Genomic DNA, 24,198 nt, shown 5'->3' with positions numbered 1-24,198 from the left:
TTAATGTAAAGATTGTAAAAACTTGAAAGATTATGGAGTGAAAAAAAATTTTTTTTTATTTTGAAAGGCTTCCTGCAGTTAACATTTCCTTTGCCTGTAAAAACCAAGATCAGTCTAAGTTCCTATGAGAACATAGCTTTAAAATGTTCAATGTAGAATTTTGAAACATACACAAAATGGAATAATGAATACTCAAATACCCATTTCCTGAATTCACCAGTTAAGACTTTTCTTTCTACAATTGCTTCATCTGTCTTTTTGATACTTCCCTAAATGAATCTCAGATATGTCATTTGGCTCACCATAAATCCTTGAGTTATTTCTGAAAAGTCTTGACATTCTTTAATTTTATAACTTTTTAAAAAAATCAGTGCTTTTATTATACACAGTAGAGGAACCATAGTTCTGTTGTCCATCAGAGCCCTGCTACTCAGGGATGCATCTTGGACCAGGTGCAAGGGCATAGACTTTGGATTTGTTAGATTTGAAGAGTCTCTGCCTCCTCTCCAAAACTACTGAATCAGTCTGTATTTTCACAAGTTCCCTAGGTCGTTTTTAGGCTCTTGAAATTTAAGAGCTACGGATAATAAATATACCATTTGTCTGTAAAGTTTGCAGCTCATTTGTTCATGGAGAATGGAAACGCTGCTGTTTCTCAGTTGGGTAATAAAATCCAACCTCAAGTAATCACTAAGCGACTAACTTCCAATGTAATTTAAGTCTTCATTTTTGCCTAGATTTGGGATTGTTTCAGATCACAATGATGTTGGTAATCACAATAGCTAACACTTAAAGTGTGTTTACTGTTTGCCATGGCTTGCATGTCTAGGTGATTTCTATAACATAACCCATGTTAACTTCATAATAGCCATATAATTTAAGTACTTATAAACAATCCTTCTTTATGCATGTGTCATGTAAGGTACACAAAGGCTTAAATTAATTGCTGAAGGTCAAACAGTAACATAAGAGCTGACATTTAACCCAGGCAACCTACTGCCAAGAAATCTAGCTCATATCTGCTGTATTACATTACACCGTCTCTGGTACCGGCATTCAGTTCATTAAACATAATGAAGATGTGTGAAGCCCTAGGAGGGTGCCTTGTATAGTGGATTCTGTGTTCTGCATCTATGGACTCAGCTATCTATAGTTCAGAAATATTCTTTTAATTGTGTCTGTACTGACTATGTACAGACATTTTTAAAAAAAATTTCTGAACAATAAGTATGAACAGCTATTTTGCATTGTAAAATATATGGAAGAATAGTATGAGTTGTATGGAAGAACTACACCATTTCATATAAGGGCTTTGAGCATATATGCTCTTTGGTATCCTTGGGGCTGCTTGGCACCAATCCCCCATATCAAGGAGTAATTGTGTTTAGATATAGTATTATTTAAGAAATGAACTCAGTGATCATTTATGCTATACTTAGATATTAGAAAATGTAACCTCAGTTTAATTTATATAATGAATTCCATTATGATGGAATGTGTTTTTATATAATGTACATGTGGAAATCCAGCTGTTGTAAGGGTTTGACAAGCTTGTCTACAAAGACCATCCTTTTTCTGAAATGACATCTGTAAACAATATTAATATAATGTTTCCACTCATTCATTCTTCGGTAGCATTGTCATATAGTTCTCCAGAACTTTTAAGTATCATCTGTCTTTAAATTTCATCTATGATACATACTTGGATTTTAAAACTTTTATACTGTTGTTAGTCTTTGCCTAAAATGTGTCATCAAAAATTTAATACAATAATCACAGATAAATTTCCTAATTTGCTTCACAAGTGATCTGGTATAGCTCTGACAGTTTTATTCTGTCATTGAACATTAATTTCCCTAGATGATTTATAAAGATCTGTTGGCTACTTAATTTAAAAAATAATAAAATTGTATGATTGATTGTAAAACTGATAAGTATTGGTAGTTTAATAGACTGTTCACTATTTTCTTAATATGTAAGTCAACTTCACATTCCTCCTTCATTGTCACTAGCTTGTTATGTGAAATATTTTTGAAATAGGCTTAACACTAAGTTCCCATTTGCCTTACTGTCATCTCAGTAGTCAGATAAATAATAATTATACATTTTTAGGGAAAGTCATCCATTTATCACCATCTCTAATCTATGCTTGAGTCAAAAGGGTTTTTGTACACATTTTTTTGTGTAACTTTAACTTCATGGTTCACATTTTAGTATTTGTAATAGAACATCCAGTTGTACAGATTGAAGTTGATTTGAGAGTAAAATGAAGGGCAGCTGAGAGATGTGACAGAGGATTTAGTTGGTTATCCAAATAGGCAAGTTGTACGGCATCATATAATTAAACCTTGCTGAGGTCTTGGTTATTAGAACAGAGTTAATAGCTGAGTTGAAATCTATTTGTTTAAAAACATACTTGGATACATTTAAATTTTGTGCTTCATTAGTAATGTTTTGAATTTTTGTGTTTACATATAATACAGGTAAGTATACACAGAGGTAAATATGTAGGTTTAAATATAGATACACTCACTTTTGTAATACTTAGTATCATATAATTGGAAAAACTTGAAAATTTTTGGATGTTTGTTTCAGAATTTTTGACAGATTAAATTTGTATTTCAGTTATTTAAGCAAAATTCATTTTAAAGAATAAAGGAGGATATATACTAGTTTTTATGCATTTAATCTTAGATACTGAGATACAGAATTGAGTTTATTTATTAAAGAATTTCCTCATAATGTTTATGTGCTGATAATGAATGGTATTCATGAAAGTGATTCTGAATATATAATTTAATAGAAAATTCAAATATTATATACCTGTGTCCTTTATTAATGACAGGATTCCAGCAGAGACAAGCACCGGGTACACAGTAACAGGCAAAATGAGGACTGCCTGTATAATGAAAGCACCTTTTGCTCTAAAAAAACACCATTCTACAGTGTTTTATGTTGCTAGTTCATTTTATTTAGTCTTAACTGCTGTGTGAACACCATTACACTGTTGGTTCTATCAGCAGCTGAAATGTGCAGAAGTTTTGTCTGAAAAATGGTTCTTTCCCACCAGTTCTGCAGGCAGTGCTTTCTAAAAAGTTAAAATAGGCATGTCCACTTAGAATAAAGTGACTTGTAAATGAAGAGTTCAGTAGATGATGGATACCACTGAGATAAATTCTCTTTCAGAATTGATAAATTGACAAGTGGGTTTTTTTTGGCATCATTAAAAGTTCCATTGAAATAATATATCTTGTTGTTATTCATGTTTTGTGTGAAGACTCTGAGGTGGCCAAGTAAAGCAAAAATATGTTTTTGCATGCCATGAGTATAATTGTGTTTTAAGGAACATTTGTTAAGTATAACTTCCTCTGAAGTCATATTTAAGTATCTATAAATATTTGGAAGCATGTATCCCATAAATACTGGTATTTAAACTCAGAAGTGTGATTTTGTTCTATATACCAATTGTCATGTAATTAAAAAGATTATAAAATTGTAAGTAACTTGAAGAATCCCTTTTGTGAACTGACTGAAGATTTACACCAAATACTCTCTACAGCAGAATAGTGTACAAGAGTCTGGACCCCAGGAAAATGAGGTATCAGCAGAAAATATTGTAACTGTAGCCAAGGATCCAAGATACGCCAGATATCTTAAAATGGTTCAAGTGGTAAGTTAATTTAGTCTTGTCTTTTCTGTTCAGTAACCTTATTTGAAATTAATAACCCTGGAGGTTTCATTGTTATTTTTTTCAGTCTAAGAAAACCGCCAAGCTGAGTGACCAAGTTTTCTGTTCTCTTGCTTCTTTCCTGTTTTAATACCCTGATAAAAAGTTACTGCAAGTGACAGCTTTCTAATTAGCATGCTTAAAGTTAGCATAGTTTAAGATAGATTTATGTTACGTTTTTGCTTTACACAAAATTTTCTTTGCAGATCTTGGTTGAATCAGCAAATAATGAAAGGATTATTCATTTAGAAAACAATTTACTATAGCTTAATTCTCATATACTGACATATATTCTTTAGAATACTTTTGGCTGACCCATAACTAAAGTGTGACGGATCTGAGAAATTTTCCTGGCCAACCAGAGACCAAGATCAGTGGTGATCTATGAGACCTAGTGTCTGGGGGAGCCTGGTGCCTCCCGATGGGTGGGGGCTCAGTTTTCTGAACCTTCAGACACAGCTGTGGAAACATGACTGCCACACTCACTGCCAACATTGCTTTCCATGATAAATATCACTTTATGGAATATTCCGGAGTTTATAATAAACATGTATTATTCTTTCTCCCTCCTCCCCCCCCCCCCCGCTACCCCTCAAAAAAGGAATACTTTTGTTGCAATGTTCATTTGTACGACAGAAATGAATTCTCTAGGCCATGCCAGATAGTGCTTTTAAAATTATGTGTTTTCAGAATATTTGTAATTCGCCATAATAACATAGTTACTTTCATTCTTGTACAAAGTCCTCTGATGATTCAAGAGCTAGCTGAGCATCATTTTTCTGTTAATCGAAAATTATTCTTGTCACGCCAAACAAAAACTGATATTAAAAGAGAAAAGTTATCTCTATGACACTTAGAAAAAATTATTCATTTGAAAGGGAGAGTAACAGAAAGAGGAAGAGATTTTTTTTTTTCCAATGGAATAAGGGAATAAGACAGTTCTCTGTTTCTTTTGTTTTCTTTCTTTTTTTTTTTTTTTTTTTTGGAAAGGCAGATATATAGAGAGGAGGAGAGACAGGAAGATCTTCTGTCCAATGGTTCACTCCCCAAGCAGCGGCAACGGCTGGAGCTGAGCCAATCCAAAGCCAGGAGCCAGGAGCTCTTCCTGGTATCCCACACAGGTGCAGGGTCCCAAGGCTTTGGGCTGTCCTCGACTGCTTTCCCCAGGCCACAGGCAGGGAGCTGGATGGGAAGTGGAGCTGCCGGGATTAGAACTGGAGCCCATATGGGATCCTGGTGCGTTCAAGGAGAGGTGCGTTTAGCCGCTAGGCCACACTGCTGCCAGGCCCTCTTTGTTTCTTTTGTTTGTCTTCTTTATTTATTTTTATTGGAAAAGTAGATTTACAGAGAGAAGGGAAGACAGAAAGATCTTCCATTCTCTTGTTCGCTCTACAAATGGCCATGAAGGCTAGAGCTGAGCCTATCTGAAGCCTGGAGCGTGTTCTGGGTCTCCCGCACACATATAGAGTCCCAGGGACTTGGGCAATCCTCCACTGTTTTCCTAGGCTGTAAGTAGGGAGCTGGATTGGAAGTGGAGTAGTTGGGATACTAACCATGCTCTTATGGGATCCCTGTGCTTGCAGCGGGAGGATTAGCCAATTGAGTCATCACACTGGGCCCAAAACAGAAATCTTGCCTGCTCTGGTTTACTCCCTATAGAGGTACAAAGCCCCGGGCCTGGCCCTGGCCCAAGGCAGGAACCTGGGACGACAACCAGGTCTCCCTCGGGGATGGCAGGGCCCAAGTCCTTGCAGTCACTTTGCACTGCTTTCGCAGGCACACTTACAAGGAGATTCAACAGAAGCCTTCCTGTCTGATATAGGATGCCAGGGTAACAAGTAACAAATGAACCCACTGCACCACCACACTAGTCCCTGTTCCTGGCAGCTTTGTTTGTTTGTTTGTTTGTTTGTTTTTTGGCAAATCACCAGAGTAACTTAAAAACAAAGAGTATTCTCTTTGAAACTCAGAAGGAATAGATTAGCTCCTATCAAAATTCTTCACTAACACTAATATCCTGGACTCTGGCTCCAGAAAAGAAAACTAGATTTTAGGATGAAAATGCCTAAGAGGTTTTTTTTTTTTTTTTTTTTTTTTAATAGGAATAAAGCCAAACTAGTTTGAGTATGAATCACAATGACTGTATTTTAAAGCTAGAGCCCAGGAAGGCCAAGCCTCAAATATAGACTGTTTAAAATGATAGTCTCACAAAAGAAAACGCTGCAGAGTGACTCAGAAAGGCTTTTTATATTGGTCTCAGCTTACCTAACCTACATAAAATAGGAAATAGGAAACTCTGTTCCGTAAGAATGCCCTGAAGTCTTACATAAAAGATTATATCTTAGAATCACTTTGAAATAGCAGTCCTCATTTATCTAAAGTTTCACTTTCTAGGGCTTCAATTACCTGCCATCAGTCACATCTAAAAATGCTAATCGTAAAACTAGGAAAAATAAAGAATTTGTAAGTTTTAAACTTCATTCTGTTTCGGGTCAGTGGATGAAACCACACCGTCTCCCACCCAGGACGTCAGCCATCCCTTTGGGCCCGTCCACATGACACCTACTCATTAGTCAACTGGTTTTCAGACCACCTCTCCTTTCCTCTACAACTTGGAACTTCTAGAAAAGATGACAATACCAGAACCTGTTGCAATATATGAATTAAATTATTCAGTTCTGCTATTCGTAATGCAAAAAAAAAAAAAAAAAAACTAGGTAGTTATTTGTGTACTCCAAGTATACTTTCCTATTTTTTATGTTGGTGTTGTAATTGTAGTTTATTTATTTATTTTAAAAAGGATTTATTTATTTTTATTTGAAAGTCAGATATACAGAGAGGAGGAGAGACAGAGAGGAAGATCTTCCATCCGTTGAATCACTCCCCAAGTGGGTACAACAGCCAGAACTGAGCTGATCCAAAGCCAGGAGCCAGGAACTTCTTCCGGGTCTCCCAGGTGGGTGCAGGGTCCCAAGGCTTTGGACCATCCTTGACTGCTTTCCCAGGCCACAAGCAGGGAGCTGGATGGGAAGTGGGACCGCTGGGAATAGAACCAGCATCCATATGCGATCCTGGTATGTTCAAGACGAGGAATTTAGCAGTCAGGAATTTAGCTGGGCCCTGTAGTTTATTCTAAAGTGGTTCAGTTTCTTAAGTGTTACTGCAAGAAAACAGTATTCAGAGGGAATCTATATAGAAAAAAATAAATATGACCACTGACCATAAGGAGCTGCCACCTCAGTTAATTCTGGAGGCAACCTCACTTTCCCAATAAGATTACAGATTTCACTAAGAATTACCCAGTTTGTCTCAACTTCAGAGATTAGCGAAGATTTCTCTTGCTTATCCACTTGTGAAAATTTAGAAAGACTGACTTCAGTATGATTCATCAAAGGAGTTCTACTTTGTTGGTGTGTGATCCGCATAGTTTACCACCTGTTGTATGCTTTGCTACGGCGAAGCAAGTAAGGATTTTTAGAAGCATGCATTCCAGTTTTTAGGGAATTTTTTTATGTTAGCAAAAATGAAGATACCAAGTCAGCTGCTCCCTGGTAGTGCCTTTTATCTGTGATTCCACTTCTGCTCAGTTTTTTCTGTGTTTGAAATGTAGAGCTTTCTTTCATTCAGTAGTATCTCAGTGTTTCGTAAGCCGCTCTACAGTCTTGTAACTTTATCCCCACTTCCTTCCTAAACTATTGCTTAAAATCATTTTATCCTAGTAAAGACAGGGGGCAGAAAAATGTTTCTCAGGTCCTTCCAATTTGTTCTCTGTTACAAGGTGCTAGAATCTATAGACCACATCATTCAGTTTAGCTAGGAAGACAGAGATGGTCCTGCAGACTACATAAGCAAGATTTGTCTTTCCAGACTTAACTCTGGGTATTAGCATTAACTGTAACTTTTTTGCTTTCCTCTAAACTACCTTGAAAACTTCCCCTTCCAGGATCCTAGGGCTATCCCTGAACAAGCTGCTTTTACATTTACCTGGTCTCACCTTTCACATATCTACAAATACTTCACAGTCGTGATAATTATCATAACCTCCTTTGAACAAAAACAGACATAATTTTTTGCTTGCCACAATTACCACTTAACAGGGTAGTAAACAGGACCTTGGGTTTTGGCCTCCAGTGGTTCTCCCCCCGCCCTTTGTTGTCACTCCTGTGAAAAGTAAGACGGGGTAGTTATTCTTCTGAGAGACAGCTGAAATGCCCAGGAGGACACTGGATCTGTGCCCTGTGCTGCTGAGATGCAGCACGGTTCACTGCCACGTGCTGCCCGTCTGACCGTGTACAGATCGTGTCACCTCTCAAGGCCTCAGTTCTTCCATACAGAAAATGAGATCTGAAGTTCCTTCTTGGTTTATGATGTATTAATTGATATCCAAATTACTATTTTGTCACTAATGAATGTCACTGGAACATCTACTGGCATTTTCTGATTTTTCTGTCTTTTAATTTTTTTAAAAGACATATATTTTTATTGGAAAGGGAGATCAGATTTACTGAGAGGAGACAAAAAGATCTGCTAGTTCACTTCCCAAATGGCCACAGTAGCCAGAGCTGAGCTGATCAGAAGCCAGGAGCCAGGAACTTCTGGCTCTCTCACATGGGTGCAGGGACCCAAGGCTTTGGGACATCCTCTACTGCTTTCCCAGCCATAAACAGGGAGCTGGATGGGAAATCAAGCATCTGGGGCACACACCGGTGCCCATGTGGGATCCTGACACTTGTAATGTATGGTTTAGCCATTTTGCCATTGTGCCAGGCATCCTTCTAAAGTAAATTTTACACAAGATTTTTCAAGAAGTAATACTGTTATGTTCCAAATGTAGCAGATAATTGATTGTGATTTAATGTTTGTTGTCATAACAGTACAGCTTGACATATTGCTTTATTCTGAATTACTTATTGCTTTTATAACTTAACTGGAACTGTATGTATAGGTCACTTTTCCAAAATTTCTCCACTTTTAACTGGCAGAGTTTGGTGATTCCTTTGCCAGTAATAAGTTGTGTATTAGGAAAGTCCAACCCCCACATTAAGAAGCTAATGACTTGTATTTTTTGAAAACATATTTGCCAAAATGGGACACTTGCACTTTTTTTAAGCCCTATTTTCTTTGGCTGACATAAAAAGTGAATTAAATAATCTCTGGGTTTGGTGGTTCAGCTGGGTCTGTTGCCAGCAGGATGTTGACCTGGAGAAATGTGACTTCCATTAACTAAGGGTAGAGATTGCCAAATGACTATTTCACATGTTCATTAAGAAGTGATACACCCAGGATCTGGAGAAACTAATCCGGCATGAAGTAGAGTATGCTTCACATTTCACGGGTAGGGAATGTTACCCTCAAACATAGCTTTCCATGGCAGCAAACTCCAAGGGAGGTTCCTCATGGCAACAATATTGTCTAAAAAAAAAAAAAAAAAAAAAAAAAAAAAAAAAGGCTACTGGTGCTTTTTTTTTTTTTTTGGAAGTTTTTTTTTTTACCTTGAAAGTCAGATATACAGAGAGGAGGAGAGACAGGAAGATCTTCCATCTGTTGATTCACTCCCCCAAGTGGCTGCATGGTCAGAACTGAGCAGAACCCAAGCCGAGAGCCAGGAGTTTCTTCCTGGTCTCCCACATGGGTGCAGGGTCCAAGGCTTTGGGTTATCCTTGACTGTTTTCCCAGACCACATGCTGGATGGGAAGCGGGGTCACCAGGATTAGGACTGGTGTCCACATGAAATCCTGGTGCATGCAGGGCAAGGACTTTAGCCATTAGGCTGCCGTGCCGGGCCCTACTGGTTCATATTTAACTACAACTGTGAAAAATAGTGATACAGATTTAGTTCAATAGCTATGTTATTTCTTCAATTTTAAGTACTATGTAAGTGTATTTATGTGTTTCATTTAATTCAGAAGACAAAGGATTACTAATCAGTAACAAAGTCAGTTTTGAGCATATGAACCTGTGGGATGGAGGAGACAGGATTTTGTGATGTTTCAGTCTCACACTAGTCGTTGAAGGTAAGAGCTGCATGTCTAGTGACAGTTTCCCATATATCTGAGAAGATGGAAAGCTGGAGTCGGGAGGCAGAGCTCGGGCTCCAACCGAGCCAGTCTGGTGTGGCGTGCAGGTGTCTGAAGCACTAGGCTAAATGCCCATCCTAATAACTGACTTTGAAATTGAAACGATTTTATCCTTCCCATCAAATGTACAACCTGGTCTGTTTGCCTGAAAATGAAATAACAAAGGAAAGCTTTGCAGGATGGTTGTCTGCGACCAGGCGCTCTGCTGCACGGACCTCAGGTGACCACTGTCAGCAGTGCTCCTTCTGGCTGCACATTTCATTCTGTGTGAAACGCAAGCACCTTTGGTAGCACGTCTCCATAAGCACAAGTCTTTGACAGCTACCAGTTAAAGACCCTGCGTTAACACAGCCTGAGTATCCCGGAAACCTAGAAACAACTGTTTGTCATGTTTTTGGCAGAGAAGTAAAAAAAAAAATGACTTGTTCTCTGCTAACGTCAGTGAGCTGGCTTCTGAAGAAACTGTGTGTGAAGAATTATTGTGCTAGTCTCACGGATGCTCTTTTTTTTCAAGCGTATTGACTCCCCTTTGGATCCTCCCATGTTGTCCTGAAGGTTAGGAAGCCCAGAACCACTAATGCTACATGTTGATTTAATATTCAGAAACATGGCCTTTCAATTCTGTATTGGCCCTTCTGTTTATTCCCTTTGTTTTTTTTTAAATATTTCTCAAAAGGTTTGTAGCCATAAGGAACAGTGTTGCTGAGTTCAGATTTAAAGTTTTGTCCATTTCCTAATGTGTGATAAAGATTGAAGGTGCCATGTAAAAGGAAGATGGTTGTTATGTCATATGATTTTCAACATATGTTTGGAAATACATGTGCTGCCCTCGGTTGCTGTCTGTTCGGCTGGTATTCATTGACACCAGTTTTTACTAGAATTGTCCTGATGAAAATCTTTTAATACTAATACAGCATCATTTCTCATTGGAACTTTACTTCCTTAGGTGGTGTTCAGTTACTTCCAAATGGTAATTTGTGAAGGACCTGTTCTCAGAAACTGTTTGCTTACCATAACTACTTTTACTTTTGGTACTTATAGCCCATGGGAAATGTTTTTGAGCGGTGAGCTCCGGGAGAGTTTAGAGTTTTAACTATTTTAGGAGAAGCGTTTATCCTAGAGATTAAGATACCAAGTACCTAGACCTGATACGTAATTCCAGCTCCTCACTTCAGCTGCCTGCGAGTGCAGATCGTATGAGCCAGTGAGGATGGCTCAAATAATTGAAACCCTGCTGTCCACACTGGAGACCTTGAGAGACCTGGGTGGAGCGCTCAGCTTCCAGGTTTCAGTTCTGCCCAGTCCTGGCTGATGCAGGCTTGGGGGAGTGAACCAAAAAATCGGACTTTTCCATGTTTCTCTCTGCTTCTCAAATAAGTAAATGTTTCTAAAATCATATCTGAAAAATAGTCTCATACCAATGAAATGGTATACTGCACAGTTGCCTCTGCATTTGAGTTGTAGAAGAACAATATTTGATTAGTATTGTATTTATATTTAATTGTTAAGAATCCCATTCTTTATAGCTTTTATTACTATGTTTGGAGATACTTTTTAAAATCCTCTTTAAAGGAGGCATATGTAGTAATTTGTTTTGCAAAACTGAACAGGAGATCATCTGAACTTGTATATTCTTAGATTAATAAAAAGCAAAAATATCTGCTATAAACTTTTTTTTTCCCTAGAAAACAAGACTAATAACATTTAGGTTCTAGTTAATACATATTTCAAAGTCCAATTATTTTAACAAAATGAGGTCTATAATCATAATGTAGCATTAACTTACACTTCAAAGCACATCTTTGCATTTTAAATACTGTTTTGCATTATAATGAAAATAGAATGAGTCTTCCACAACTTCAAACTGATCTTAAACAAATAATCAGGAAGTTACACAATGCATAAAAAGCAGGCCCGTTTGCTTGATGCTTACCGGTTAGAAGTGTACCTGTGGGAGGCAGAAGCAGAAAGGGTAAGTCGGCCACACGGGAAAATCAACGCAGCTATTACCGTCTCACAACCCTAGACCCTTCCTTTTTGAAATACTAACTAAATGGTTTTTCTTCAGCGCCCATACCCTAAAAGGGAAAGATTGTTAAAAGCGTCTTATGAGCAAATTAATAACAATTGACTTACCAACTTCCTGGGGCTCTGGCCATAGCTTGTACAATTTTTGTTCATTTTCCCATTTTTTGTTCATTTCCACCATTTTTAAAGAAAGCTGCCAACAGTGAGAAAGTATTCATCACTGTGAAATTTATCTTGAGATAATTCTTTAAAAAGGAATAATTTACTGTTTGGTTTCATGTATAGTTACTAGTCAAGATTTGTGATCCATTTTACTACCCGGATATTTGGAATCAAATCAACACTCCTTGGTGACAACAGTATCAGGGTTAAAGTTTACTATTTTCTAAATGTGTTCAAGTTAGAAATGAAACTTCTGCTGTTCCAGAGAGCCATAGTCAGTTTCATGGCTAGGAGATTTCCTTTTCATTAATTATAATTTGTTCAGTAACCATTTATCCAGTTACGTCCTATTTTATCTGAACTTTTTATCTTAACTGTCACACACTTCTAATGTATTTCATAAAATGCAATATTGATGTTTTTTAAAGCTGTTGAAAGTTAGAAGGCAAAAGTGTAAGTGAATGAGTCAGTTTGACTACCTTAGCACTTAAATAAAAGGAATCTGATTGGAGAACTGGCTGCCTTTCTTCTATCAAAGCCTCTTTTCAATTTCTACTCCTTTCTCCCCTAAAAAATAAAATTTTGGTCATCTATCAACATAATAGATCTTTTTCATTATTATCATTGTCCCAGGTAGGGAAAAGCACTTCAAGATTTCCATCTTTCATAACAATTGTTGCAATTCAAACTTATAAGCCAAGAGAAAATCTCTAAAATATAGGGTTTATTTTTTTTTAATTTAAAAAAATAGTCATTTATCTCTCTTAAATTAAGAGGCTTCCCTCCCCAACCTCCGCTTCTAATCTGAAACTCTAGGAAAATTTCAACATGATTTATAAAGGGATTCAGTAGCTTGGTTTTCATGAACACAATCACAAGTATATATAAATATTGGCAGTCCTGTCCCGCTCCGAGTGGTTCCTATGATATAAGAAACTGGTATTTCACCATTCGTGTGGCCATCCTAATTTCATTAGTGTGGCTTCTTTACGCACTTTCTCCAGTGACGCAAATAAAGACATGATTTTTTGGAACATCAGGCTTATGGCTGCCTTCTCTCTTCTTCATTACTTATGTTGGACAAACTGCCATCTCCACTTGCCAAAAAAAACCCCACAGTTCAGTAGACTTCAGCTTTGAGGTCTTTCATACCCTCCTTAGACCACCAGTAGCTTTGTCTCTGGGTGAGTAGAAATTGGACACTTCTTTTTGATGTTTAACAAACCAGATTCTGTTACTTGACCTTTAAGGAAAAGTTTTCTAAGCCATATCATTGGAAACATAATGACAAATCTCTTTGGAACATAGGCCATTTTTTTTTAAATCAAATTTTATGAGATTTGTATCAAGATGTGACATGAAGTTTCTAATAGAATGAGATAGTGTGTCTTGTGTATTTTCCTTTACCCATGTCCATATGCAGAAATTATTAAGGATGCACCGATTTTTTTAGTATGTCTATACTAAATAAGTCCAAGAAACTAAGGTTAAAATATTGAATTTCTAGATTCAGATTTTTATTCTTCCACCACATTTGATTCCATGAACTGCATGAAATTTTAAAATAAGAGTCTACTCAATTTCACCAGCTTCCCTACTCCCATTGTTGCCTCTTGCGTGACCACCTCCCTGCGTCTCAATCCCATATCACTTTCTTTGCCATATGTTAAGAAATGTTTTCTTCAGCCCATTTTCTCTTTATGTTTTCTTGCTTTATAATTATTTGTATAGCCTTTCCCGTGATGTCCTGTGGATTATACTAAAGTATAATAAATATATCACATAGCGGACTTTGCAGACTTTATACCTCAAAGCATAGTTAATAGCAGCTATAAGGTCTTTTAAAACAAAGTTGAGTTAGCTGTGCTCCTTTTTCTCTCTGCTCAGTGTTCTGAAGTATTCCCAACTGCTTTCCCTCTAGAGTCCGAAATAATTGAATCGCAATTAGTTATCTAGTTAAATGCCCAATTTTGTTGTTCAGTCAGCTTTCTTCTCTTAATAATTTGATTGTTAACTAGATTTTGTTTTTAAATCTGTTAAGTCGGTGTTCTAAGTAATATATATACTTAAAGTAGTGTTGTTTTTAATCTCATGCCTTAACATAGTCCTAAGAGTGCATTCACATTGGATGCTCCTAAGCAGAGACTCACTAAGAAATGTAAAATAAAATCAACATTTGGAGAAGGGAATTATCTGGACAAGTGTACACTTGTTCTTAAAAAAATACATCTGATTTAAGTTTATATATGATAAACTTCTTTAAAGATTTGTGTTTGTTTATAAGGCTTTCATTTTTAATTATAAGCAAGCTCCTATGTCATTTTTAAGACATAGATCAAAAGTCACGTCACTGCGTCTTCCACTGACCATCAAGCATAGTGTAGCTTTTCCTGAATTCAGTGTTCCCCATTACGCAGGCATTAATATCAATGTCATGATTGTATTATAACACATCTGATTGACTGTATGCTCCTGAGGGCAAGGAGCCCTTTATTTCTGGAGCCAGAAGCATTCTGCTGCCTACCACAGGAATATTAAACATTGAGATATTCATTATGATGTCAGATTTTCTATCACCAACCACATTTCCTGGTGACCATCTGCTAGGATCCCTGAAGCCAGAAAACATGGGAGGAACAAGTGCAGAAGCAAGCAGAGGGACCTCTGTGCAGTCATGTGCCTGGAAACTTCAGAGTGGGGCTCTGAAACTGTCCTGGACCATCAGAGCTTCCCGGGGCAGTTCTCCACCTTACGTTTAACCTAGATGTGTGGAGCAGTTGGTCACACGGGAAGACTGAAGGGCCGAGCATTCAGCTGCAACAGAGGGAAGAGGGCATTTATGCCTTCCATTCTTGACCCAGTTTGCCTCCTGTGTGAGGGAGGTGGTCGCATCCAGTGTTGTCATCAAGGTCCTCAACTCTGCCACACCCCACCAGTGTTCCTAATGTCAGGAATGGTGTGATGTGTTTGGTTCTGTCTTCACCCTGAGCGCTCTCAGTGTTTCTCAGATCGGTCCTCTTTTCAAGCAGAGTTGTATTTGTTGATGTGCCCTTTACTTATGCTTTTATATTTTAACTTAATCTCTAAAATTTATGTATTCTCTGTTTTTGAAATGTAGACACTTATAAAATTATCAGTATTTATTGTTTATATTGCTGACTAGAAGATGTATAATATAGTTCTAAGAGACTATATATATAGCTCTTTGATTCTTTGGTTTTTGTGTCTGAGTTTTCTAGATAGAATTTGATCGTTTGTTTAAAAAGAAAAAAATTAAGATAACTGTTATATATTTTTAAAGACTCTAATTATATGTTGTTGTGCTTTTTTTGCCGTTTCTTGATTGTTTAAGTTGTCATTTTTCCCCCACTTTGGGTGATGAAAATGAGTATTTGATCTCTGTTTTCTAACCAGTAGAATTATTAACAAAAAAAGCTCAGATAATTTTTTTTCATTTCAGTTATTATATTTTTCAATGCCAGAGTTTTCATCTGGTTTCTTTTTAGTTTTTCTATATCTTACTGATGTTTCCAGTTTCTTCACAAACTGTCTTCTAGACCCTTTTACAATAGATATTTAAGGTAGTAAATCAGACAAAATACATTGTAATTTACATATTTCACATTTAACCAATTTCATGCAAAATACTTGAAGCAAGCACAGGTACAGATTTAAGCTACTTGATGACTTCATTGCCTCTTCCTCCATTTCTTTCCTTCTGTAACCTCTCGCAGTTATGTCCCAGGGTAGGGCTTATCCTCTGCATACTTTGTCCGCTGTTCTTCAGGCAAGATCTGATGCCTCATGGTCAGGTCCCGTGTTCTCATATTGTGAAACATCCTGTTACTACACAGGTTCTCAGGAAAGCTTAGATAATTTTAATTCAAGCTTCTGTGGTATTGATTCCATTAGATCAGTGTAAAATGTGTGCCTTATATTATTCAGTAGCTATGTGCATAGTAATTCAAATTATGAACTCTTTTAAATAATGATATATGTAAAAGTTTTGTTTCAGTTTCTGTGTAAAAACATTAAAGGAGCATTTTTCATGGTTAAGTTATTATCTTGTGTCTTTTGCTTAGGGTGTTCCAGTGATGGCAATAAGGAACAAAATGATGTCAGAAGGTCTGGATCCAGATCTTCTTGAGTGAGTAATTCTTCTAGTAATGATATCCTGTCAACTTATTGCATTTGTCAGTTGTAATAAAATATTTCAAGCTATATTATTTCCCTGTAGAGCGTTCTATGTTTCTGGAAACTATCTTCATAGAATCCTTGCTGTGTTATAAACATGAGGACAAAATCTTATGCTAACAAATCCAACATTTGCACATTTTAGGAGCAGTTTTTGTTTTGGTTTGTGTTGCTTTTAAAGAATGATTTATTTGAAAGAGTTGCAGTGAGAAGGAGAGAGAGAGAAATCTCATCTGTTGATTCACATCCCAGATGGCCACGGTGTCCGATGCTGGGCCAGCTGAGGCCTGAAACCAGCAGCCAGGAGCTTTTTGTCGATCTCCCACATTGGTGGCAGTGTCCAAGCACTTGGGCCATCTTCTACTGCTTTCCCTAAGCCATTACCAGGGAACTGGGTCAGAGGTGGAGCAGCTGGGCATGAACAGTACCCATATGGAAGACAGAAGAGTTGCAAGTGATGGCTTTACCTGCTGCATACAATGGTAGCTTCCAGGAGCAGTTTCATCGAACATAGTGTATCTGTATGTCTAAAAGAACTGAAATTCATGAAAAGGTTTTGAAAATTAGAATGTAGTGATTTCTTGAAGAGACACAGAGATGAGGACAACAGAGAGCTTCTGTCTGCTTCCTACTGCTTGGCGCCCACCACAGCCTGAGCGTGGAAGCCAGGAGGTTCAGTTCAGGTTCAGGGTCAGTGGCTGGGATCCCACCCACTGGAGCCATTACTTACTGCCTCTTAGGATACATGTTAGCATGAAGCTGCAGTTAGGAGCACAGCTGACACTAAAGCCATGACATTCTCGTGGAAGATGGGAGCACCCACATAGAAGCATCCTGACCACTAGGCAGATACCTCTCCCAGGTGGTAGTTCTTTTCATGCTACATTTTTCTTGTGTGGGATTTTGTTGGGGCTGGGCACAGGTGGCAGTTGTACCTACCTTGTTTTCATAGAGATCCTTAATATGTATGATATTTATTTTAAAAATTATCAAGGTTGAGCTATACTGAGAAATCAATAGGGCCAAGTCACCCTAAAGACACATTAATGGTTATTATGAAACTAGGCATCGATCTATGCACATTGCTTATAAAATATTTTTTCAGAAATGCTAAAAAAAATTGTGGCTCAGAAATTTGATAATGATTCATTCCATCTGTGTGAACCTCGCTAATATAGTTCATTCTGAATAAAATGTGTATTAATTAATCCTTTGGAACTATTGAGTTTTACAGAGAGTTAGAAAGAATGTTTCCAGTTTGGGACTTTAGTTCACTCTGGTGTGTTTAAATAGTGTGTAACCTAGGCGTTTATACTACTTTTGTAGGCTTTGAAATTTTTCTTAGCTGTTAGCCCTTTAGGAAAAATGCACATATCAGAAGTGAGATACCACAAACATTTTTCTTTATTTTGATCTTTCAAACTAAAACTTAAGGTTTCTAACATGTGTCTATTTTGGATATGTGTCCAAGTAGCAAATAGTTTAAGTACAATGGTACAGCATGGTAATTTGAAATAAACTATCTCTGGGATATTTTATATTTGTTCTAGAAATTGCTTCTGAAGCACACTTTAAAATTAGATGGATTATGACATATAATTTAATGTAATTTGAACATATGGATCCAAACTGTTTTAGTAGTCATTGGAATATATATTATAGTTAACATTTATTATGACCTCATTTTTTCTTCTGGAAATACATAGTGTGCATTACATAATAGCATAGCTAAAATGGCCTTTAAAAATATATTTCTGTATAAAGAAAATTAAATAAATGAAAAATCAGCACCTGTAAGAATCAGCATGTCCTGGATATCCAAACTCATACCCCAGTGACCATGAATTTCTTACGTTTACATCTGATCGTACACCTCCGTACCCATTTCTGTTGAGTTCAGGTTCTCATTAGTGTAGCGGCTCCTGATGAGTTTTTCCATTCTCCTTCAAGGTGTTCACTGAAGCCTAAGTAGCTCTGTTCCTGCCTGAGACCTGCTTCAAGTCTTCCCATGACTCTTCACTGCCTGAAACTTGTAGTCTAAACATCTTAGCATTATGTAGTAAGGTTTTATTATCAGGGCTCAGATTGTGCTTGAACGTCATCTTTTGCCACTCTTCCCAAACAGTCTGTGTTATACAGCCACAGTAAACTACTTGCAGCTCCCTGAATGTATCATCTTCCTCTTCCCTATTGGTGTTTTCAATGTTTTCTTTCCTCTTTGAGGAGCTCCCTTTTCCTCAGCTTGTTGGCTTGGCTAGTTTGTTCTCCAGAACAACATTCAGTATTAACAAGTTCATGAGCGCCTACCAGGAGAGAATCTCAACTACCCCACGACTCTTAACAAGTGTAAGGGGAAGTGGTTGTCTGTAAATGTTAGGAAACATTCCACTGCGAGGGGGTGCCAAGTTTTAGGGTAGAATTCCAGTAACAGTTAACATTGTCTTACAGAAAAGCTGCTGCCCAACCACAGCCTGGAGCCTGAATTCCGACCCATTACCTCATAAGTGCTATGCCATTGGTTACCAGGGGCACTGGTTAAAGTGGAGATGACTCACAAAAACTTGACACGAATAATAGCAAAGCAGTTCCAACTGCAGTTAAATAGGTATGATAAGTGGAATCCACCACCTTATTAACAAGGATTCTGGCACTTTGGATGATGGTGTTTACATAAAGCTTAAAGAACCTCACTTTGGGAGAAGAGAATATGATGAAAGATAAGAAAATGTGCCATCTGAGAGAAAAGTACACTTTTAATTAGAATGTTAGGTTCTTATTGAGCCTCAAGCAAGATCTTTAGTAAACACTGGTATGTTTTATTTTTTTTTAGTTATAAATACATACTTTATCTTTTATTAGCTTCAGATACTAAGACAAACTGTATCACTGTTGGAAGAAATAGCCCAGATCCTGTCTGCACTGAGCAAAGAACAAAGCTGAGGTTAATTTGGAAACAGTCTTGTTCATAAAATATTTTGGTATTCAGTTGTCATGTGTATAAAATTTGGAAGCTCAGTGTACACAATTTAAAAGTGCCATATGATAGAAAAAAAGGAAAACCTGGCACTTTTCCTAGAAAAATGATTGTCATAGAGTTGAAATCTGCAAAACTGAAGAAAGTGCCTGATGATTACTGACTAAATACTATTTATTTGACACTTATAAGTGAATGTTTATTTTTGAAAACACAGTTTTAAAAATAACACTAATTCTTATATAACTAAGGATTAGTTCTATTTGGCTTGTAAAAATTAGCTTAGTGTATTGAAGAGATGTAAAATGATATCCTAGTCGCTATCCTACTCAAAGAGTTTAGAGGAAAAAGGAAAACAGAAATTTTAAAAATATGAATTGCCTTGAGTTTTCATTCATAATATAGAAATGTAATTTATGCCTTAAAAATTCTTCCGGTCAGCTTCCAGAATTTCTTAGTAAGAGGGGTTTGAAGTTCTTGGTTTCTATCTCAGTAACTAAGGTCATCATTCCCACTTTGTAATTGGGACTTTTGACTCTAGTAAATAGCCCATGGGCAAGAGGTGACATCCCTGATGGACACAGCTCAGGCAGCTCATGGATACAGCTTCATTCTGCTGTGTGCCTTTCCACCACCTTCTTTGTGTGTCAGTTTCTTCATTAGTACAATGAAATATAGAAGAGGTCCTCTCTTCATAAAAGTTCTCCAGACTAAGATTCATTTAAAAGCTCTGGACAAGTAGTGAATGTTCAATAAATGTTAGCTGTTGATTTATGAACGTCTTAATGTACCAGATTCCAAACATGGAATTTACCAGGCTTTTGGAACACAACATATCCATAATCCTGTAGTTAGCTCTATTCCATTTATAGTTTCAAGAGATATGTTTGATATATACAGAGTTCTCTGTTGAAGTTATGCTCAGTTTCTCAAACTGAACATCTGTAGTTTCAACTTTGCAATAAAGCATAAACTTCTGAAATGGAAATTCAACTAGTCACATTCCCCTTGCTAGTGCAAGGGTGCAGTGTACAACATATTGATTTGGCTTAAGGAGAACATAATTGAATTAAGAGTTACTGTGCAGGCTTTGAGCACAGTCAGCTCAGTTGGCATTTGTTCTGGTGAGATCTATTCAAAAAACATTTATCCTGTCCTCCCAGACAGAATAACCTACTCTTATAGTTACCAGAAATAGAAATAACCATTTCAGTCAATTTAAGCACCAAGACCAGGAGGAAATTATTAGTTTTAAAGAAAATGATACTGGAAAGTAAGACAACTTTTCTTTTAGAAATCCAGCAAATTTTCCTGACCTCTGAGGAATTTATCTGCCAGTAACCTTTTGTCTAACCTTCTCCTACACAGCAGTATAATGAATCAAAGATTAATTTTGAACTGGTTGAGTGGAGTGGACCTCACTTCTATGACTGGACAGTTCCAAAAATAAATGGTTTTATTTTTTTCAGTTAGAGCCAGTCACGTTTCCTTTGTATACTGGCAAGGTTTGCTTGTGTTTCTTGTATACCATACTCTGTAACAGTACTTCATTTGCCTTTATAGTTTCCGCACTGAAATAGCAGCTGAAGGACAGGAATTACTTTTTGCCTCCGTATCTGATTTCCAACGCAGTTCTTAGCAAAAACCAGGTTCGTGATGGTAATGAATCTATTGATATACCAGATTACATTTATAGACGACTTACCGTATATTCTGGAATCTTCTGCTGTCCAGCAGGGACAGCGGCTGGGGTTGGAAAGCGCGCACAGTCTGGCTCTGCAACCTGTGATCTTTACCATGTGCTACAATGTCAGGTCCATTAAGAAATGAGTACAATTCCCTTTAAGAACTGTGTTGCTCGGACACTTTTCTTAGATAGCATTTTTTTAAGGAGTACTATGCACTTTTGTTGTTGTTCAAGTTGTCATACCAATATAATTTTGATGTGGTATTGAAAATCTCTGATTTTTTTCTCTCTCTCTCTTTGTTTTAAACAAAGTAAGAAATCCATGGCATCACAGAGACATTTCCTGGGGCAGATGTGTCCAGTAGTCACGTCCAGAACTTGTGGAGTTGCTGCTTCTGTAGGAGGGAAGAAGACAGTGGTCTCATGTTAGTGTTTGGGGCAGATGCAGCATCAGACAGAAGCCGGAAATGCTACGCCCAGCTTTACAGCCTTACTGTTCTGCATCCATGTGGGTCCCTCACAGGCAGAATCTACACTTACCCAGCAGAAGAGCTGGGTTAGTATATAATGGCTAGAGACTGGTGCTAGCATTTCTTTCTATTTTGTAACATATAATTGGAAAGGTAGAGTTACAAAGAGAAGGACAGAAAGATCTTCCATTTGCTGGTTCACTCCCCAAGTGACCACAATGGCCAGAGTTGAGCTGATCTGGAGCCAGGAACTTCTTCCTGGTCTCTCACTCTGGTGCAAGGTCCCAACAATTTGAGCCATCCTCTACTGCTTTCCTAGGCCACAGGTAGGGAGCTGGATGGGAAGTGAAGTAGCTGGGATTAGAACTGGCACTCACATGGGATCCTGGTATGTGTAAGGCGACGACTTCAGCCATTAGACTACCATGCCGGGCCCCACGAGTTTTTGATAAATAAAAGAAATTGGTAGAGTTTTATTAAGACACAGCAGCTATATTATTATTCCTTTTGCTTTGGGTGTCCCTAAAATCATATTTTCCTTGGTTAATTTACTTGAGGATAAGAATGACTAGAGACGGGACAGTAGAACTACTGGACTGATGAAAAGATTTACTGCCACAGCATGATTGGAACCTTTTTAGTTGAGTGTTTTAAACACCATTAAAATTTCATTTGGGGGTGGCATAGCAGGTAAAAGCTACTGCCTATAACATAGGTGCCCTTCTGTGTCCTGGCTGCTCCACCTCTAATCCCACTGCTTCCTGATGGCCTGGGAAAAACAGCAGAAGGTGATCCAGGTATCTGGCTTCTGCCAAGCTCCTGGTTCCTAGTTTTTGCCCAGTCCCAGCTGGCCATTGTCACCATCTGGAGATGGAATCAGTGAATGAAAGATTTCTCTGTCTTTATTTCGGTATCTCTCCTGGCCTCTTTCTGTAACTGTTTCAGATTAATAGATAAGTAAATCATTTTTTTTTAAGATTTATTTATTTTCATTTTAAAGTCAGATATATACAGAGAGGAGGAGAGACAGAGAGGAAGATCTTCTGTTCGATGATTCACTCCCAAAGTTACTGCAACGGCTGTAGCTGTGCCAATCTGATGCCAGGAGCTCTTCCGGGTCTCCCACGTGGGTCCTGGGTCCCAAGGCTTTGGGCCATCCTCGACTGCTTTCCCAGGCCATAGGCAGGGAGCTGGATGGGAAGTGAGGTCGACGGAATTAGAACTGGCACCCATATGGGATCCTGGCGCGTTCAAGGCAAGGAATTTAGCTACTAGGCCACTGCGCTGGGCCCAAGTAAATCCTTTTTTAAAAAAAATTTCATTTTGGTACAACACATCCAGTTAGAGTTGGAGTTTCACCATTCTCACAGCTACTTCTCATGCCTAGAAAGTCTTTGGAACAGTAATTTTACCAACTCGGACTTTTGTTTTTAGATTTATTTATTTTTATTAGAAAGTCAGATTTACAGAGAGAAGGAGAGACAGAGAAAGATCTTCCGTCTTCTGATTGGCTTCCCAAGTGCCCATAATGGCCAGAGCTGAGCCAGTTGGAAGCCAGAGGCCAGGAACTTCTTCCAGGTCTACCATGCGAGTGCAGGGTCTCAAGGCTTTGGGTGGTCTTAGACTGTTTTCAGGCACGAAGCTGGATAGGAAGCAGGACCACTGGGACATGAACTGGTGCACATATGGAATCCTGAGCATGCCAGGCAAGGATATTAGCCACTAGGCTATTGCATCAGGGCCCCAATTCAGACTTTTTATACTCATTTTCTCAAGAGAAAGCATTAAGTGAAAGCATTCAACAAACAATAAGAACTTTTCTTTGAGCAGGCGTTCTTCTCCCCTGAAAAATGTCCACATTACCTGTTTCCTAAAGGCTGTTGTTGAGCTCTCTCCTGTTTCTAAGCTTTCCCCTGCAGCTTTCCTGAACATGAGAGCTTTGCTTTCTTTCCTTGTCTAGCTTCCCTTCTCTGAACCTCATGTACCCTTGAGGCTGCCGGGATTCAGCACCAGTCGTGCCAGCCGCTACAGATCACATCTCTGTCTAGAGTTGGGGCTCCGTGGTAATGAGAAGCAGAAAGTGCTGAGATAGCACACTGTGTACGCACTGGCAGGAGAAGACAGTGCTGCGGCCTCCGCAGAAACAACACTTAATCCCCCGTGCGCACAGCCAGGGAGAAGCATGCTGTGGTGCAGAGCGAGAGACCCTTGGTTAAGGACAAGTCTTGGCAGATTTATTAGCAGCAATATTCTAAGATTAGCCTAATTTACAGTTTGTAAGTACTTTCTTCAGTTGGAAAAACCTTTTTTTTTTTCTTCTTCTTCTTCTTTTTTAGGAGGCCAGATGCTCCAGTGCCTGACGGCGAGAGTGAAAGAACTGCAGCAGAAAGTTCAGACAGTGAATCTTCTTTCAGTGACTGAGCCTAATTTTGATAACAAATATGCATATTTTGGGGCACAATTTGTATTCTGTGAGAGAGCCTAAACTCTTAACACTTGATCATGAATATATCAAATGACTGCATGCCCATGACCAAGCTTTCTCTATGTAAAAAAAAAAAAAAGTAAATAAATCATTTATAACCTGGCCCTTATGTCTTCTTATCAAAAAAAAGGGCCCTGAAATGGGAAGGAGAATAATCTAAATAAACTGTGATTACTAAAATATTTCAAGGATGTAATGAGCATTTAAAAGTTAAGTTGACGTAGGGTCAGCCTTTGTACAGCGATTAAGACATTGCTTATGATACCCACCTCCTGTTTCGAAGTTCCTGGGTTCAGGTCCCATTCCAGCGCGCCGGGAAGCAGTTGATGATGGCTCAAGTGCTCGGATCCATGTTGCCTCCGTGGAGTCCCAGCTCCTCTCTCCAGTTTGGCCT

General features: G+C 38.1%; 1 protein-coding gene across 4 annotated transcripts in view; it reads left to right on the top strand.

The window, feature by feature from the left end:
• The window catches only part of WASHC3 (WASH complex subunit 3), a 31,013-nt gene extending 7,107 nt beyond the window's left edge, over positions 1-23,906 (top strand). The window contains exons 5-7 of one of the 4 annotated variants that reach the window (XM_040984368.1): positions 3,563-3,670; positions 16,077-16,141; positions 23,656-23,906. In XM_040984368.1, the coding sequence (XP_040840302.1) occupies positions 3,563-3,670; positions 16,077-16,141; positions 23,656-23,740 (258 nt within the window). In that variant the 3' untranslated portion in view covers positions 23,741-23,906. Of the gene's footprint in view, positions 1-3,559; positions 3,671-16,076; positions 16,142-18,636; positions 19,376-23,655 lie in introns of those variants that run through there. The other 3 variants (XM_040984358.1, XM_040984382.1, XM_040984377.1) reach the window with 3 other exon arrangements.
• Positions 23,907-24,198: the final 292 nt, after the last annotated feature.

Source organism: Ochotona curzoniae, unplaced genomic scaffold (genome assembly GCF_017591425.1).
Source record: "Ochotona curzoniae isolate NIBS_2020 unplaced genomic scaffold, NIBS_Ocur_1.0 contig_1014, whole genome shotgun sequence".
NCBI lineage: Eukaryota > Metazoa > Chordata > Mammalia > Lagomorpha > Ochotonidae > Ochotona > Ochotona curzoniae.
This window is presented reverse-complemented; position numbering and strand designations above follow the sequence as displayed.